This window comes from Salmo salar, chromosome ssa03 (genome assembly GCF_905237065.1).
Source record: "Salmo salar chromosome ssa03, Ssal_v3.1, whole genome shotgun sequence".
NCBI lineage: Eukaryota > Metazoa > Chordata > Actinopteri > Salmoniformes > Salmonidae > Salmo > Salmo salar.
In genome coordinates, this window is record NC_059444.1 from 100389344 (window position 1) to 100407272 (window position 17929).

A 17929-nucleotide genomic window follows, 5' to 3' on the forward strand; every position below is an offset into this window, starting at 1 on the left:
CTAGGCTACCTGCCTCCCCTCCACTCTAACCACTAGGCTACCTGCCGCCCCTCCACTCTAACCACTAGGCTACCTGCCGCCCTCCACTCTAACCACTAGGCTACCTGCAGCCCCTCCACTCTAACCACTAGGCTACCTGCCGCCCCTCCACTCTAACCACTAGGCTACCTGCCGCCCTCCACTCTAACCACTAGGCTACGCTGCCGACCCTCCACTCTAACCACTAGGCTACCTGCCGTCCCTCCACTCTAACCACTAGGCTACGCTGCCGTCCCTCCACTCTAACCACTAGGCTACCTGCCGCCCCTCCACTCTAACCACTAGGCTACCTGCCGCCCCTCCACTCTAACCACTAGGCTACCTGCCGCCCCTCCACTCTAACCACTAGGCTACCTGCCGCCCCTCCACTCTAACCACTAGGCTACCTGCCGTTCTAACCACTAGGCTACCTGCCGCCCTCCACTCTAACCACTAGGCTACCTGCAGCCCCTCCACTCTAACCACTAGGCTACCTGCCGCCACTCCACTCTAACCACTAGGCTACCTGCCGCCCCTCCACTCTAACCACTAGGCTACCTGCCGCCCCTCCACTCTAACCACTAGGCTACCTGCCGCCCCTCCACTCTAACCACTAGGCTACCTGCCGCCCCTCCACTCTAACCACTAGGCTACCTGCCGCCCTCCACTCTAACCACTAGGCTACCTGCCGCCCCTCCACTCTAACCACTAGGCTACCTGCCCCCCCTCCACTCTAACCACTAGGCTACCTGCCCCCCCCTCCACTCTAACCACTAGGCTACCTGCCCCCCCCTCCACTCTAACCACTAGGCTACCTGCCGTCCCTCTACTCTAACCATTAGGCTACCTGCCCCCCCTCCACTCTAACCACTAGGCTACCTGCCGTCCCTCCACTCTAACCACTAGGCTACCTGCCGTCCCTCCACTCTAACCACTAGGCTACCTGCCGCCCCTCCACTCTAACCACTAGGCTTCCTGTCGTCCCTCCACTCTAACCACTAGGCTACCTGCAGCCCCTCCACTCTAACCACTAGGCTACCTGCCGCCCTCCACTCTAACCACTAGGCTACCTGCCGCCCTCCACTCTAACCACTAGGCTACGCTGCCGACCCTCCACTCTAACCACTAGGCTACCTGCCGTCCCTCCACTCTAACCACTAGGCTACGCTGCCGTCCCTCCACTCTAACCACTAGGCTACCTGCCGCCCCTCCACTCTAACCACTAGGCTACCTGCCGCCCCTCCACTCTAACCACTAGGCTACCTGCCGCCCCTCCACTCTAACCACTAGGCTACCTGCAGCCCCTCCACTCTAACCACTAGGCTACCTGCCGCCACTCCACTCTAACCACTAGGCTACCTGCCGCCCTCCACTCTAACCACTAGGCTACCTGCCGCCCTCCACTCTAACCACTAGGCTACCTGCCGCCCCTCCACTCTAACCACTAGGCTACCTGCCGCCCTCCACTCTAACCACTAGGCTACCTGCCGCCCTCCACTCTAACCACTAGGCTACCTGCCGCCCTCCACTCTAACCACTAGGCTACCTGCCCCCCCTCCACTCTAACCACTAGGCTACCTGCCCCCCCTCCACTCTAACCACTAGGCTACCTGCCCCCCCTCCACTCTAACCACTAGGCTACCTGCCGTCCCTCTACTCTAACCATTAGGCTACCTGCCTCCCCCTCCACTCTAACCACTAGGCTACCTGCCGTCCCTCCACTCTAACCACTAGGCTACCTGCCGTCCCTCCACTCTAACCACTAGGCTACCTGCCGCCCCTCCACTCTAACCACTAGGCTTCCTGTCGTCCCTCCACTCTAACCACTAGGCTACCTGCCGCCCCTCCACTCTAACCACTAGGCTACCTGCCGCCCCTCCACTCTAACCACTAGGCTACCTGCCGCCCCTCCACTCTAACCACTAGGCTACGCTGCCGTCCCTCCACTCTAACCACTAGGCTACCTGCCGCCCCTCCACTCTAACCACTAGGCTACCTGCCGCCCCTCCACTCTAACCACTAGGCTACCTGCCGTCTAACCACTAGGCTACCTGCCGCCTCTCCACTCTAACCACTACGCTACCTGCCGCCCCTCCACTCTAACCACTAGGCTACCTGCCGTCCCTCCACTCTAACCACTAGGCTACCTGCCTCCCCTCCACTCTAACCACTAGGCTACCTGCCGCCCCTCCACTCTAACCACTAGGCTACCTGCCGCCCTCCACTCTAACCACTAGGCTACCTGCCGCCCTCCACTCTAACCACTAGGCTACCTGCCGCCCCTCCACTCTAACCACTAGGCTACCTGCCGCCCCTCCACTCTAACCACTAGGCTACGCTGCCGACCCTCCACTCTAACCACTAGGCTACCTGCCGTCCCTCCACTCTAACCACTAGGCTACGCTGCCGTCCCTCCACTCTAACCACTAGGCTACCTGCCGCCCCTCCACTCTAACCACTAGGCTACCTGCCGCCCTCCACTCTAACCACTAGGCTACCTGCCGCCCTCCACTCTAACCACTAGGCTACCTGCCGCCCTCCACTCTAACCACTAGGCTACCTGCCGCCCTCCACTCTAACCACTAGGCTACCTGCCGCCCTCCACTCTAACCACTAGGCTACCTGCAGCCCCTCCACTCTAACCACTAGGCTACCTGCCGCCCCTCCACTCTAACCACTAGGCTACCTGCCGCCCTCCACTCTAACCACTAGGCTACCTGCCGCCCTCCACTCTAACCACTAGGCTACCTGCCGCCCCTCCACTCTAACCACTAGGCTACCTGCCGCCCCTCCACTCTAACCACTAGGCTACCTGCCGCCCTCCACTCTAACCACTAGGCTACCTGCCGCCCTCCACTCTAACCACTAGGCTACCTGCCGCCCCTCCACTCTAACCACTAGGCTACCTGCCCCCCTCCACTCTAACCACTAGGCTACCTGCCGTCCCTCTACTCTAACCACTAGGCTACCTGCCCCCCTCCACTCTAACCACTAGGCTACCTGCCGTCCCTCCACTCTAACCACTAGGCTACCTGCCGTCCCTCCACTCTAACCACTAGGCTACCTGCCGCCCCTCCACTCTAACCACTAGGCTTCCTGTCGTCCCTCCACTCTAACCACTAGGCTACCTGCCGTCCCTCCACTCTAACCACTAGGCTACCTGCCGTCCCTCCACTCTAACCACTAGGCTACCTGCCGTCCCTCCACTCTAACCACTAGGCTACCTGCCGTCCCTCCACTCTAACCACTAGGCTACCTGCCGCCCTCCACTCTAACCACTAGGCTACCTGCCGCCCCTCCACTCTAACCACTAGGCTACCTGCCGCCCCTCCACTCTAACCACTAGGCTACCTGCCGCCCCTCCACTCTAACCACTAGGCTACCTGCCGCCCCTCCACTCTAACCACTAGGCTACCTGCCGCCCTCCACTCTAACCATTAGGCTACCTGCCCCCCCTCCACTCTAACCATTAGGCTACCTGCCCCCCCTCCACTCTAACCACTAGGCTACCTGCCCCCCCTCCACTCTAACCACTAGGCTACCTGCCGTCCCTCCACTCTAACCACTAGGCTACCTGACGCCCTCCACTCTAACCACTAGGCTACCTGCCGCCCTCCACTCTAACCACTAGGCTACCTGCCGCCCTCCACTCTAACCACTAGGCTACCTGCCGTCCCTCCACTCTAACCACTAGGCTACCTGCCGCCCCTCCACTCTAACCACTAGGCTACCTGCCGCCCCTCCACTCTAACCACTAGGCTACCTGCCGCCCCTCCACTCTAACCACTAGGCGACCCTGCAGCCCCTCCACTCTAACCACTAGACTACCTGCCCCCCCTCCACTCTAACCACTAGGCTACCTGCCCCCCTCCACTCTAACCACTAGGCTACCTGCCGTCCCTCCACTCTAACCACTAGGCTACCTGCCGCCCCTCCACTCTAACCACTAGGCTACCTGCCGTCCCTCCACTCTAACCACTAGGCTACCTGCCGCCCCTCCACTCTAACCACTAGGCTACCTGCCGTCCCTCCACTCTAACCACTAGGCTACCTGCCGTCCCTCCACTCTAACCACTAGGCTACCTGCCGCCCCTCCACTCTAACCACTAGGCTACCTGCCCCCCCTCCACTCTAACCACTAGGCTACCTGCCGTCCCTCCACTCTAACCACTAGGCTACCTGCCGTCCCTCCACTCTAACCACTAGGCTACCTGCAGCCCCTCCACTCTAACCACTAGGCTACCTGCCGTCCCTCCACTCTAACCACTAGACTACCTGCCGTCCCTCCACTCTAACCACTAGGCTACCTGCCGTCCCTCCACTCTAACCACTAGGCTACCTGCCGTCCCTCCACTCTAACCACTAGGCTACCTGCAGCCCCTCCACTCTAACCACTAGGCTACCTGCCGTCCCTCCACTCTAACCACTAGGCTACCTGCCGTCCCTCCACTCTAACCACTAGGCTACCTGCCGTCCCTTCACTCTAACCACTAGGCTACCTGCCGTCCCTCCACTCTAACCACTAGACTACCTGCCGCCCCTCCACTCTAACCACTAGACTACCTGCCGTCCCTCCACTCTAACCACTAGGCTACCTGCCGTCCCTCCACTCTAACCACTAGGCTACCTGCCGTCCCTCCACTCTAACCAATAGGCTACCTGCCGCCCCTCCACTCTAACCACTAGGTTTGGGCGGTAGGAGGCGGGTTGGACGCCCGTTTGAGCTGGCAGTCTGTTCCAGCGTTTTTATAACTGATTTATTTATTTAATGCCATCAACACTGTTTTGACAGTAGATATCTAGCTCGTGTGTGTGTGTGTGTGTGTGTGTGTGTGATGGAGCAGTAATCTGATTTTTGTCTCTAATTCAAACAGATTGATGATCATGCTGCAACTATATCACTGGCCCAACTCTCAAAGGTATACTATATCTCCCCTCTTCCCTCCTCTTCTCTCCCCTTCCCTTCCCTCCTCTTCTCTTCCCTCCTCTTCTGTCCTCTTCCCTCCTCTTCTGTCCTCTTCCCTCCTCTTCTCTCCTCTTCCCTTCCCTCCTCTTCCCTTCCCTCCTCTTCCCTTCCCTCCTCTTCCTTCCCTCCTCTTCCCTTCCCTCCTCTTCCCTTCCTCCTCTTCCCTTCTCTCCTCTTCCCTTCCCTCCTCTTCCCTTCTCTCCTCTTCCTCCTCTCCTCTTCCCTCCTCTCCTCTTCCTCTTCCTCTTCCCTCCTTCCCTTCCCTCCTCTCCTCTTCCCTTCTCTCCTCTTCCCTTCCCTCCTCTTCCTTCCCTCCTCTTCCCTCTCTCCTCTTCCCTCCTCTCCTCTTCCTCTTCCCTCCTCTCCTCTTCCCTCCTCTCCTCTCCTCTTCCCTTCCTCCCCCTCTCCTCTTCCCTCCTCTCCTCTTCCCTTCCTCCTCTTCCCCTTCCCTCCTCTTCCCTTCCCTTCCTCTCCTCTTCCCTTCTCTCCTCTTCCCTCCTCTCCTCTTCCTCTCTCCTCTTCCCTCCTCTCCTCTTCCCTTTCTCCTCTTCCCTTCTCTCCTCTTCCCTTCTCTCCTCTTCCCTTCTCTCCTCTTCCCTTCCCTTCCCTCTCCTCTTCCCTTCTCTCCTCTTCCTTCCTTCTCTCTCCTCTCCTCTTCCCTTCCTCTCCTCTTCCTTCTCTCCTCTCCTCTTCCCTTCCTCTCCTCTTCCCTTCTCTCCTCTTCCCTTCTCTCCTCTTCCCTTCCCTCCTCTTCCCTTCCTCTCCTCTTCTCTTCCCTCCTCTCCTCTTCCCTTCTCTCCTCTTCCCTCCTCTCCTCTTCCCTTCCCTTAAAATAGTTGAGTTGGATTGAAACTAAGTGTGAATCTGTTTTTAAAGAGTTACATTGACCGACTGGGTTGGTTTTATGTCCAGTGTGTTTATTTTTAAAGTTAAAATATTCCTGTGGTGTTTATTGCCTGTGTGGTGTTTATTAGCTATGTCATATATATTTACAGTATCTAAGGAAGGGTTTAACGGGACCGTCCTTAATAACAATACTGGAGATGTACAGATGTCATCCTTCTCTGTTTAAATGGGGTTAAATTACGTTTTTTAATTTGTAACAGGATATTAGTCATTCATACAGTAATATTTATAATGTTATATATATATATACACATTACAAATATACAGTAATATATATAATGTAATATATACATATATACAGTAATATTTATAATGTATTATATATACAGTAATATTTATAATGTATTATATATACAGTAATATTTATAATGTATTATATATACAGTAATATTTATAATATATATATATACAGTAATATTTATAATGTAATATATATATACACATTACAAATATACAGTAATATTTATAATGTAATATATATACATATATACAGTAATATATATAATGTAATATATACATATATACAGTAATATTTATAATGTATTATATATACAGTAATATTTATAATGTATTATATATACAGTAATATTTATAATGTATTATATATACAGTAATATTTATAATGTATTATATATACAGTAATATTTATAATGTAATTATATATATATATATACACAGTAATATTTATAATGTATTATATATACAGTAATATTTATAATGTATTATATACATTATATATATACAGTAATATTTATAATGTATTATATACATATATATATATACAGTAATATTTATAATGTATTATATACATTATATATATACAGTAATATTTATAATGTAATATATACAGTAATATTTATAATGTATTATATATACAGTAATATTTATAATGTAATATATACATTATATACAGTAATATTTTTAATGTATTATATACATTATATACAGTAATATTTATAATGTATTATATATACAGTAATATTTATAATGTAATATATACATTACATATACACAGTAATATTTATAAAAGACGATGTTAACTTTATTTTAAAACATTCATTGCTGGTTTTATAATGATCTGGATTGTTGTGATATTAATGTGATGTTTTGTTGTCCCTGGTCGTGTAAAGAGACGTCTCTGTTCTGTCTTTTAGTCTGAAAGGGGGACGTACACTTGCTGCTGCTTACACTCGCCTCGTACACAAACACTCGCACGTTACACACACACACACACACACTCGTTCCCGAACACTTGTACACGCACGCATACACACGTATCCGGAGCACAATTACATTCCTGAAGAACGAAGTTTTCTCTTCATTTTTTAAACATTTTTCTCTCTAAATGAAGACTCGACGTTTTATTTTAAATTTTTTTGCTCATCCATGACCTTTCACCCCCTTAGGACACTAATTTAAAAACAATACCTGTTATCAATCTTGATTTCAAACTTATTGAAGCCATGTAAACAACTTTTAACATTTTAAACTTGCCAAATCCTCTCTACTGCACCATGCTTTGTCACCACACTGTGTTTTTTGAAGAGATTTACTTAATATATATATATATTATCATTTAGCAGATGTAATTTATCCTCCAATATATTTATTGTTTTATCCTCAAATTATATTGTTGCTGAAGTAAGACGGAGATCTACAGTGTAGTATGAACCACTGACCTGCTTCTCTCTCTCTCTCTCTCTCTCTCTCTCTCTCTCGTTAAATCAGAACACAACATTACTACATTTTAACGGTGTTAAAGGCTGTATGACAGTGAGCTATTAAAATTATTCTGTTTTGATGATTGGGTAGCTGGAATGTGGAGTATGAATGTTTTTTACATTTTTTTATTAATTTTTTTATCAATAAAACTTGGCAAACGTCTCGTAGACCCCTGACCATTTGTGTGTACTACTCATGTATTTGTGTGTACTACTCATGTATTCTTGAAGGAAAATATCTGTTTTTATTCCCCCCCAGTGTATTTACACTTCCTGTCCTTTTTAGTAAAGTATTTTGTTGTGATAAATAAGTTGCAAAAGCAAAATGTGTATTCAGACAGACCTGAGACTATCTGAGCAGACTGACCAGGTTAGATGCAGACTGACCGGGTTAGATGCAGACTGACCGGGTTAGATGCAGACTGACCGGGTTAGATGCAGACTGACCGGGTTAGATGCAGACTGACCGGGTTAGATGCAGACTGACCGGGTTAGATGCAGACTGACCGGGTTAGATGCAGACTGACCGGGTTAGATGCAGACTGACCGGGTTAGATGCAGACTGACCGGGTTAGATGCAGACTGACCGGGTTAGATGCAGACTGACCGGGTTAGATGCAGACTGACCGGGTTAGACGCAGACTGACCGGGTTAGACGCAGACTGACCGGGTTAGGCACGAGACTGACCGGGTTAGACGCAGACTGACCGGGTTAGACGCGGACTGACCGGGTTAGACGCAGACTGACCGGGTTAGACGCAGACTGACCGGGTTAGGCGCAGACTGACCAGGTTAGACGCAGACTGACCAGGTTAGACGCAGACTGACCAGGTTAGACGCAGACTGACCAGGTTAGACGCAGACTGACTAGGTTAGACGCAGACTGACTAGGTTAGACGCTGATCTATCAGACTGACTAGGTTAGACACAGACTGACTAGTTGTCTTTCTCCTCTCCCCTCCCCTGTCTATATACTAGTTGTCTTTCTCCCCTCCCTGTCTATATACTAGTTGTCTTTCTCCCCTCCCTGTCTATATACTAGTTGTCTTTCTCCCCTCCCTCCCCTGTCTATATACTAGTTGTCTTTCTCCCCTCCCCTGTCTATATACTAGTTGTCTTTCTCCTCTCCCTCCCCTGTCTATATACTAGTTGTCTTTCTCCCTCCTCTCCCCTGTCTATATACTAGTTGTCTTTCTCCCCTCCCCTGTCTATATACTAGTTGTCTTTCTCCCTCCCCTGTCTATATACTAGTTGTCTTTCTCCCCTCCCTGTCTATATACTAGTTGTCTTTCTCCCTCCCCTGTCTATATACTAGTTGTCTTTCTCCCCTCCCCTGTCTATATACTAGTTGTCTTTCTCCTCTCCCCTGTCTATATACTAGTTGTCTTTCTCCCCTCCACTGTCTATATACTAGTTGTCTTTCTCCCTCCCCTGTCTATATACTAGTTGTCTTTCTCCTCTCCCCTGTCTATATACTAGTTGTCTTTCTCCTCTCCCCTGTCTATATACTAGTTGTCTTTCTCCTCTCCCCTGTCTATATACTAGTTGTCTTTCTCCCCTCCCCTGTCTATATACTAGTTGTCTTTCTCCCCTCCCCTGTCTATATACTAGTTGTCTTTCTCCCTCCCCTGTCTATATACTAGTTGTCTTTCTCCTCTCCCCTGTCTATATACTAGTTGTCTTTCTCCTCTCCCCTGTCTATATACTAGTTGTCTTTCTCCCCCTCCCTGTCTATATACTAGTTGTCTTTCTCCCTCCCCTGTCTATATACTAGTTGTCTTTCTCCTCTCCCTGTCATATACTAGTTGTCTTTCTCCCTCCCCTGTCTATATACTAGTTGTCTTTCTCCTCTCCCCTGTCTATATACTAGTTGTCTTTCTCCCCTCCCCTGTCTATATACTAGTTGTCTTTCTCCCCTCCCCTGTCTATATACTAGTTGTCTTTCTCCCTCCCCCTGTCTATATACTAGTTGTCTTTCTCCCTCCCCTGTCTATATACTAGTTGTCTTTCTCCTCTCCCCTGTCTATATACTAGTTGTCTTTCTCCCCTCCCCTGTCTATATACTAGTTGTCTTTCTCCCTCCCCTGTCTATATACTAGTTGTCTTTCTCCTCTCCCCTGTCTATATACTAGTTGTCTTTCTCCCCTCCCCTGTCTATATACTAGTTGTCTTTCTCCCTCCCCTGTCTATATACTAGTTGTCTTTCTCCCCTCCCCTGTCTATATACTAGTTGTCTTTCTCCCTCCCCTGTCTATATACTAGTTGTCTTTCTCCTCTCCCTGTCTATATACTAGTTGTCTTTCTCCTCTCCCCTGTCTATATACTAGTTGTCTTTCTCCCTCCCCTGTCTATATACTAGTTGTCTTTCTCCTCTCCCCTGTCTATATACTAGTTGTCTTTCTCCCTCTCCCTGTCTATATACTAGTTGTCTTTCTCCCCTCCCTGTCTATATACTAGTTGTCTTTCTCCCCTCCCCTGTCTATATACTAGTTGTCTTTCTCCCTCCCCTGTCTATATACTAGTTGTCTTTCTCCTCTCCCTGTCTATATACTAGTTGTCTTTCTCCCTCCCTGTCTATATACTAGTTGTCTTTCTCCTCCCCTGTCTATATACTAGTTGTCTTTCTCCCTCCCCTGTCTATATACTAGTTGTCTTTCTCCCTCCCCTGTCTATATACTAGTTGTCTTTCTCCTCTCCCCTGTCTATATACTAGTTGTCTTTCTCCTCTCCCCTGTCTATATACTAGTTGTCTTTCTCCTCTCCCCTGTCTATATACTAGTTGTCTTTCTCCTCTCCCCTGTCTATATACTAGTTGTCTTTCTCCTCTCCCTGTCTATATACTAGTTGTCTTTCTCCTCTCCCCTGTCTATATACTAGTTGTCTTTCTCCCTCCCCTGTCTATATACTAGTTGTCTTTCTCCTCTCCCCTGTCTATATACTAGTTGTCTTTCTCCTCTCCCCTGTCTATATACTAGTTGTCTTTCTCCTCTCCCCCTGTCTATATACTAGTTGTCTTTCTCCTCTCCCCTGTCTATATACTAGTTGTCTTTCTCCTCTCCCTGTCTATATACTAGTTGTCTTTCTCCTCTCCCTGTCTATATACTAGTTGTCTTTCTCCTCTCCCCTGTCTATATACTAGTTGTCTTTCTCCCTCCCCTGTCTATATACTAGTTGTCTTTCTCCCTCCTCCCTGTCTATATACTAGTTGTCTTTCTCCTCTCCCTGTCTATATACTAGTTGTCTTTCTCCTCTCCCCTGTCTATATACTAGTTGTCTTTCTCCCTCCCTGTCTATATACTAGTTGTCTTTCTCCCTCCCCTGTCTATATACTAGTTGTCTTTCTCCCCTCTCCCTGTCTATATACTAGTTGTCTTTCTCCCCTCCCCTGTCTATATACTAGTTGTCTTTCTCCCTCCCCTGTCTATATACTAGTTGTCTTTCTCCTCTCCCTGTCTATATACTAGTTGTCTTTCTCCCCTCCCTGTCTATATACTAGTTGTCTTTCTCCCTCTCCCTGTCTATATACTAGTTGTCTTTCTCCTCCTCCCCTGTCTATATACTAGTTGTCTTTCTCCTCTCCCTGTCTATATACTAGTTGTCTTTCTCCTCTCCCCTGTCTATATACTAGTTGTCTTTCTCCCCTCCCCTGTCTATATACTAGTTGTCTTTCTCCTCTCCCTGTCTATATACTAGTTGTCTTTCTCCCTCCCCCTGTCTATATACTAGTTGTCTTTCTCCTCTCCCCTGTCTATATACTAGTTGTCTTTCTCCCCTCCCCTGTCTATATACTAGTTGTCTTTCTCCTCTCCCCTGTCTATATACTAGTTGTCTTTCTCCTCTCCCTGTCTATATACTAGTTGTCTTTCTCCCCTCCCCTGTCTATATACTAGTTGTCTTTCTCCTCTCCCCTGTCTATATACTAGTTGTCTTTCTCCCCTCCCCTGTCTATATACTAGTTGTCTTTCTCCTCTCCCCTGTCTATATACTAGTTGTCTTTCTCCCTCCCCTGTCTATATACTAGTTGTCTTTCTCCTCTCCCCTGTCTATATACTAGTTGTCTTTCTCCCTCCCCTGTCTATATACTAGTTGTCTTTCTCCTCTCCCCTGTCTATATACTAGTTGTCTTTCTCCTCTCCCTGTCTATATACTAGTTGTCTTTCTCCTCTCCCCTGTCTATATACTAGTTGTCTTTCTCCTCTCCCCTGTCTATATACTAGTTGTCTTTCTCCTCTCCCTGTCTATATACTAGTTGTCTTTCTCCCCTCCCCTGTCTATATACTAGTTGTCTTTCTCCCTCCCCTGTCTATATACTAGTTGTCTTTCTCCCTCCCCTGTCTATATACTAGTTGTCTTTCTCCCTCCCCTGTCTATATACTAGTTGTCTTTCTCCCTCCCCTGTCTATATACTAGTTGTCTTTCTCCCTCCCTGTCTATATACTAGTTGTCTTTCTCCCCTCCCCTGTCTATATACTAGTTGTCTTTCTCCTCTCCCCTGTCTATATACTAGTTGTCTTTCTCCTCTCCCCTGTCTATATACTAGTTGTCTTTCTCCTCCCCTGTCTATATACTAGTTGTCTTTCTCCCTCCCTGTCTATATACTAGTTGTCTTTCTCCCTCCCCTGTCTATATACTAGTTGTCTTTCTCCCCTCCCCTGTCTATATACTAGTTGTCTTTCTCCTCCCCTGTCTATATACTAGTTGTCTTTCTCCTCCCCTGTCTATATACTAGTTGTCTTTCTCCCTCCCCTGTCTATATACTAGTTGTCTTTCTCCCTCCCTGTCTATATACTAGTTGTCTTTCTCCTCCCCTGTCTATATACTAGTTGTCTTTCTCCTCTCCCTGTCTATATACTAGTTGTCTTTCTCCTCTCCCTGTCTATATACTAGTTGTCTTTCTCCCTCCCCTGTCTATATACTAGTTGTCTTTCTCCCCTCCCCTGTCTATATACTAGTTGTCTTTCTCCCTCCCCTGTCTATATACTAGTTGTCTTTCTCCTCTCCCCTGTCTATATACTAGTTGTCTTTCTCCTCTCCCCTGTCTATATACTAGTTGTCTTTCTCCTCCTCCCCTGTCTATATACTAGTTGTCTTTCTCCCTCCCCTGTCTATATACTAGTTGTCTTTCTCCCCTCCCCTGTCTATATACTAGTTGTCTTTCTCCTCCCTGTCTATATACTAGTTGTCTTTCTCCCTGTCTATATACTAGTTGTCTTTCTCCTCTCCCTGTCTATATACTAGTTGTCTTTCTCCTCTCCCCTGTCTATATACTAGTTGTCTTTCTCCTCTCCCCTGTCTATATACTAGTTGTCTTTCTCCCTCCCTGTCTATATACTAGTTGTCTTTCTCCTCTCCCTGTCTATATACTAGTTGTCTTTCTCCTCCTCCCCTGTCTATATACTAGTTGTCTTTCTCCTCTCCCCTGTCTATATACTAGTTGTCTTTCTCCCTCTCCCCTGTCTATATACTAGTTGTCTTTCTCCCTCCCCTGTCTATATACTAGTTGTCTTTCTCCTCTCCCCTGTCTATATACTAGTTGTCTTTCTCCTCTCCCCTGTCTATATACTAGTTGTCTTTCTCCTCTCCCCTGTCTATATACTAGTTGTCTTTCTCCTCCCTCCCCTGTCTATATACTAGTTGTCTTTCTCCCTCCCTGTCTATATACTAGTTGTCTTTCTCCCCTCCCCTGTCTATATACTAGTTGTCTTTCTCCTCTCCCTGTCTATATACTAGTTGTCTTTCTCCCTCCCCTGTCTATATACTAGTTGTCTTTCTCCCCCCCCTGTCTATATACTAGTTGTCTTTCTCCTCTCCCCTGTCTATATACTAGTTGTCTTTCTCCTCTCCCCTGTCTATATACTAGTTGTCTTTCTCCCTCCCCTGTCTATATACTAGTTGTCTTTCTCCCTCCCCTGTCTATATACTAGTTGTCTTTCTCCCCTCCCCTGTCTATATACTAGTTGTCTTTCTCCTCTCCCCTGTCTATATACTAGTTGTCTTTCTCCCCTCCCCTGTCTATATACTAGTTGTCTTTCTCCTCTCCCTGTCTATATACTAGTTGTCTTTCTCCCTCCCCTGTCTATATACTAGTTGTCTTTCTCCTCTCCCCTGTCTATATACTAGTTGTCTTTCTCCTCTCCCCTGTCTATATACTAGTTGTCTTTCTCCCTCCCCTGTCTATATACTAGTTGTCTTTCTCCTCTCCCCCTGTCTATATACTAGTTGTCTTTCTCCTCTCCCCTGTCTATATACTAGTTGTCTTTCTCCTCCTCCCCTGTCTATATACTAGTTGTCTTTCTCCTCTCCCCTGTCTATATACTAGTTGTCTTTCTCCCTCTCCCTGTCTATATACTAGTTGTCTTTCTCCTCTCCCCTGTCTATATACTAGTTGTCTTTCTCCTCTCCCTGTCTATATACTAGTTGTCTTTCTCCTCTCCCCTGTCTATATACTAGTTGTCTTTCTCCCTCCCCTGTCTATATACTAGTTGTCTTTCTCCTCTCCCCTGTCTATATACTAGTTGTCTTTCTCCCTCCCCTGTCTATATACTAGTTGTCTTTCTCCCCTCCCCTGTCTATATACTAGTTGTCTTTCTCCCTCCCTGTCTATATACTAGTTGTCTTTCTCCTCTCCCCTGTCTATATACTAGTTGTCTTTCTCCCTCCCCTGTCTATATACTAGTTGTCTTTCTCCTCTCCCCTGTCTATATACTAGTTGTCTTTCTCCTCTCCCCTGTCTATATACTAGTTGTCTTTCTCCCTCCCCTGTCTATATACTAGTTGTCTTTCTCCTCTCCCCTGTCTATATACTAGTTGTCTTTCTCCCTCCCCTGTCTATATACTAGTTGTCTTTCTCCCTCCCCTGTCTATATACTAGTTGTCTTTCTCCCTCCCCTGTCTATATACTAGTTGTCTTTCTTCTCCCTGTCTATATACTAGTTGTCTTTCTCCCCTCCCTGTCTATATACTAGTTGTCTTTCTCCCTCCCCTGTCTATATACTAGTTGTCTTTCTCCCCTCCCTGTCTATATACTAGTTGTCTTTCTCCCTCCCCTGTCTATATACTAGTTGTCTTTCTCCTCTCCCCTGTCTATATACTAGTTGTCTTTCTCCCTCCCCTGTCTATATACTAGTTGTCTTTCTCCTCTCCCCTGTCTATATACTAGTTGTCTTTCTCCTCTCCCCTGTCTATATACTAGTTGTCTTTCTCCCTCTCCCCTGTCTATATACTAGTTGTCTTTCTCCTCTCCCCTGTCTATATACTAGTTGTCTTTCTCCTCTCCCCTGTCTATATACTAGTTGTCTTTCTCCTCTCCCCTGTCTATATACTAGTTGTCTTTCTCCTCTCCCCTGTCTATATACTAGTTGTCTTTCTCCCTCCCCTGTCTATATACTAGTTGTCTTTCTCCCTCCCCTGTCTATATACTAGTTGTCTTTCTCCTCTCCCCTGTCTATATACTAGTTGTCTTTCTCCTCTCCCTGTCTATATACTAGTTGTCTTTCTCCTCTCCCCTGTCTATATACTAGTTGTCTTTCTCCTCTCCCTGTCTATATACTAGTTGTCTTTCTCCTCTCCCCTGTCTATATACTAGTTGTCTTTCTCCCTCCCCTGTCTATATACTAGTTGTCTTTCTCCTCTCCCCTGTCTATATACTAGTTGTCTTTCTCCCTCCCCTGTCTATATACTAGTTGTCTTTCTCCTCTCCCCTGTCTATATACTAGTTGTCTTTCTCCTCTCCCTGTCTATATACTAGTTGTCTTTCTCCCTCCCCTGTCTATATACTAGTTGTCTTTCTCCTCTCCCTGTCTATATACTAGTTGTCTTTCTCCTCTCCCCTGTCTATATACTAGTTGTCTTTCTCCCTCCCTGTCTATATACTAGTTGTCTTTCTCCCTCCCCTGTCTATATACTAGTTGTCTTTCTCCTCTCCCTGTCTATATACTAGTTGTCTTTCTCCTCTCCCCTGTCTATATACTAGTTGTCTTTCTCCTCTCCCCTGTCTATATACTAGTTGTCTTTCTCCTCCCCTGTCTATATACTAGTTGTCTTTCTCCTCTCCCCTGTCTATATACTAGTTGTCTTTCTCCCTCCCCTGTCTATATACTAGTTGTCTTTCTCCCTCCCCTGTCTATATACTAGTTGTCTTTCTCCTCCCCTGTCTATATACTAGTTGTCTTTCTCCCCTCCCTGTCTATATACTAGTTGTCTTTCTCCTCTCCCCTGTCTATATACTAGTTGTCTTTCTCCTCTCCCCTGTCTATATACTAGTTGTCTTTCTCCCTCTCCCTGTCTATATACTAGTTGTCTTTCTCCCCTCCCCTGTCTATATACTAGTTGTCTTTCTCCCTCCCCTGTCTATATACTAGTTGTCTTTCTCCCTCCCCTGTCTATATACTAGTTGTCTTTCTCCTCTCCCTGTCTATATACTAGTTGTCTTTCTCCTCTCCCCCCTGTCTATATACTAGTTGTCTTTCTCCCCTCCCCTGTCTATATACTAGTTGTCTTTCTCCCCTCCCCTGTCTATATACTAGTTGTCTTTCTCCCCTCCCCTGTCTATATACTAGTTGTCTTTCTCCCCTCCCCTGTCTATATACTAGTTGTCTTTCTCCTCTCCCTGTCTATATACTAGTTGTCTTTCTCCCTCCCCTGTCTATATACTAGTTGTCTTTCTCCCTCCCCTGTCTATATACTAGTTGTCTTTCTCCCCTCCCCTGTCTATATACTAGTTGTCTTTCTCCCTCCCCTGTCTATATACTAGTTGTCTTTCTCCCCTCCCCTGTCTATATACTAGTTGTCTTTCTCCCCTCCCCTGTCTATATACTAGTTGTCTTTCTCCCCTCCCCTGTCTATATACTAGTTGTCTTTCTCCCTCCCCTGTCTATATACTAGTTGTCTTTCTCCCTCCCTGTCTATATACTAGTTGTCTTTCTCCCTCCCTGTCTATATACTAGTTGTCTTTCTCCCTCCCCTGTCTATATACTAGTTGTCTTTCTCCCTCCCCTGTCTATATACTAGTTGTCTTTCTCCCTCCCCTGTCTATATACTAGTTGTCTTTCTCCCCTCCCCTGTCTATATACTAGTTGTCTTTCTCCCTCCCCTGTCTATATACTAGTTGTCTTTCTCCCTCCCCTGTCTATATACTAGTTGTCTTTCTCCCCTCCCCTGTCTATATACTAGTTGTCTTTCTCCCCTCCCCTGTCTATATACTAGTTGTCTTTCTCCCTCCCCTGTCTATATACTAGTTGTCTTTCTCCCCTCCCCTGTCTATATACTAGTTGTCTTTCTCCCTCCCCTGTCTATATACTAGTTGTCTTTCTCCCCTCCCCTGTCTATATACTAGTTGTCTTTCTCCCTCCCCTGTCTATATACTAGTTGTCTTTCTCCCTCCCCTGTCTATATACTAGTTGTCTTTCTCCTCTCCCTGTCTATATACTAGTTGTCTTTCTCCCTCCCCTGTCTATATACTAGTTGTCTTTCTCCTCTCCCTGTCTATATACTAGTTGTCTTTCTCCTCTCCCCTGTCTATATACTAGTTGTCTTTCTCCCTCCCCTGTCTATATACTAGTTGTCTTTCTCCCTCCCTGTCTATATACTAGTTGTCTTTCTCCTCTCCCCTGTCTATATACTAGTTGTCTTTCTCCTCTCCCCTGTCTATATACTAGTTGTCTTTCTCCCTCCCCTGTCTATATACTAGTTGTCTTTCTCCCCTCCCCTGTCTATATACTAGTTGTCTTTCTCCCTCCCCTGTCTATATACTAGTTGTCTTTCTCCCCTCCCCTGTCTATATACTAGTTGTCTTTCTCCTCTCCCCCCTGTCTATATACTAGTTGTCTTTCTCCCTCCCCTGTCTATATACTAGTTGTCTTTCTCCCCTCCCCTGTCTATATACTAGTTGTCTTTCTCCTCTCCCCTGTCTATATACTAGTTGTCTTTCTCCCTCCCCTGTCTATATACTAGTTGTCTTTCTCCCCTCCCCTGTCTATATACTAGTTGTCTTTCTCCCTCCCCTGTCTATATACTAGTTGTCTTTCTCCCTCTCCCCTGTCTATATACTAGTTGTCTTTCTCCCCTCCCCTGTCTATATACTAGTTGTCTTTCTCCCTCCCCTGTCTATATACTAGTTGTCTTTCTCCCTCTCCCCTGTCTATATACTAGTTGTCTTTCTCCCTCCTCCCCTGTCTATATACTAGTTGTCTTTCTCCTCTCCCCTGTCTATATACTAGTTGTCTTTCTCCTCTCCCCTGTCTATATACTAGTTGTCTTTCTCCCTCCCTGTCTATATACTAGTTGTCTTTCTCCTCTCCCCTGTCTATATACTAGTTGT

At 46.8% G+C, this 17929-nt stretch overlaps 1 protein-coding gene across 1 annotated transcript in view; it reads left to right on the forward strand.

Moving 5' to 3' along the window:
- LOC106594963 (E3 ubiquitin-protein ligase RBBP6) overlaps window positions 1-17929 on the forward strand; it is a 96589-nt gene that overhangs the window by 12263 nt on the left and 66397 nt on the right. The window contains 1 exon segment of the mRNA XM_045716088.1: window positions 4893-4937. Coding sequence (XP_045572044.1) covers window positions 4893-4937 — 45 coding nt within the window.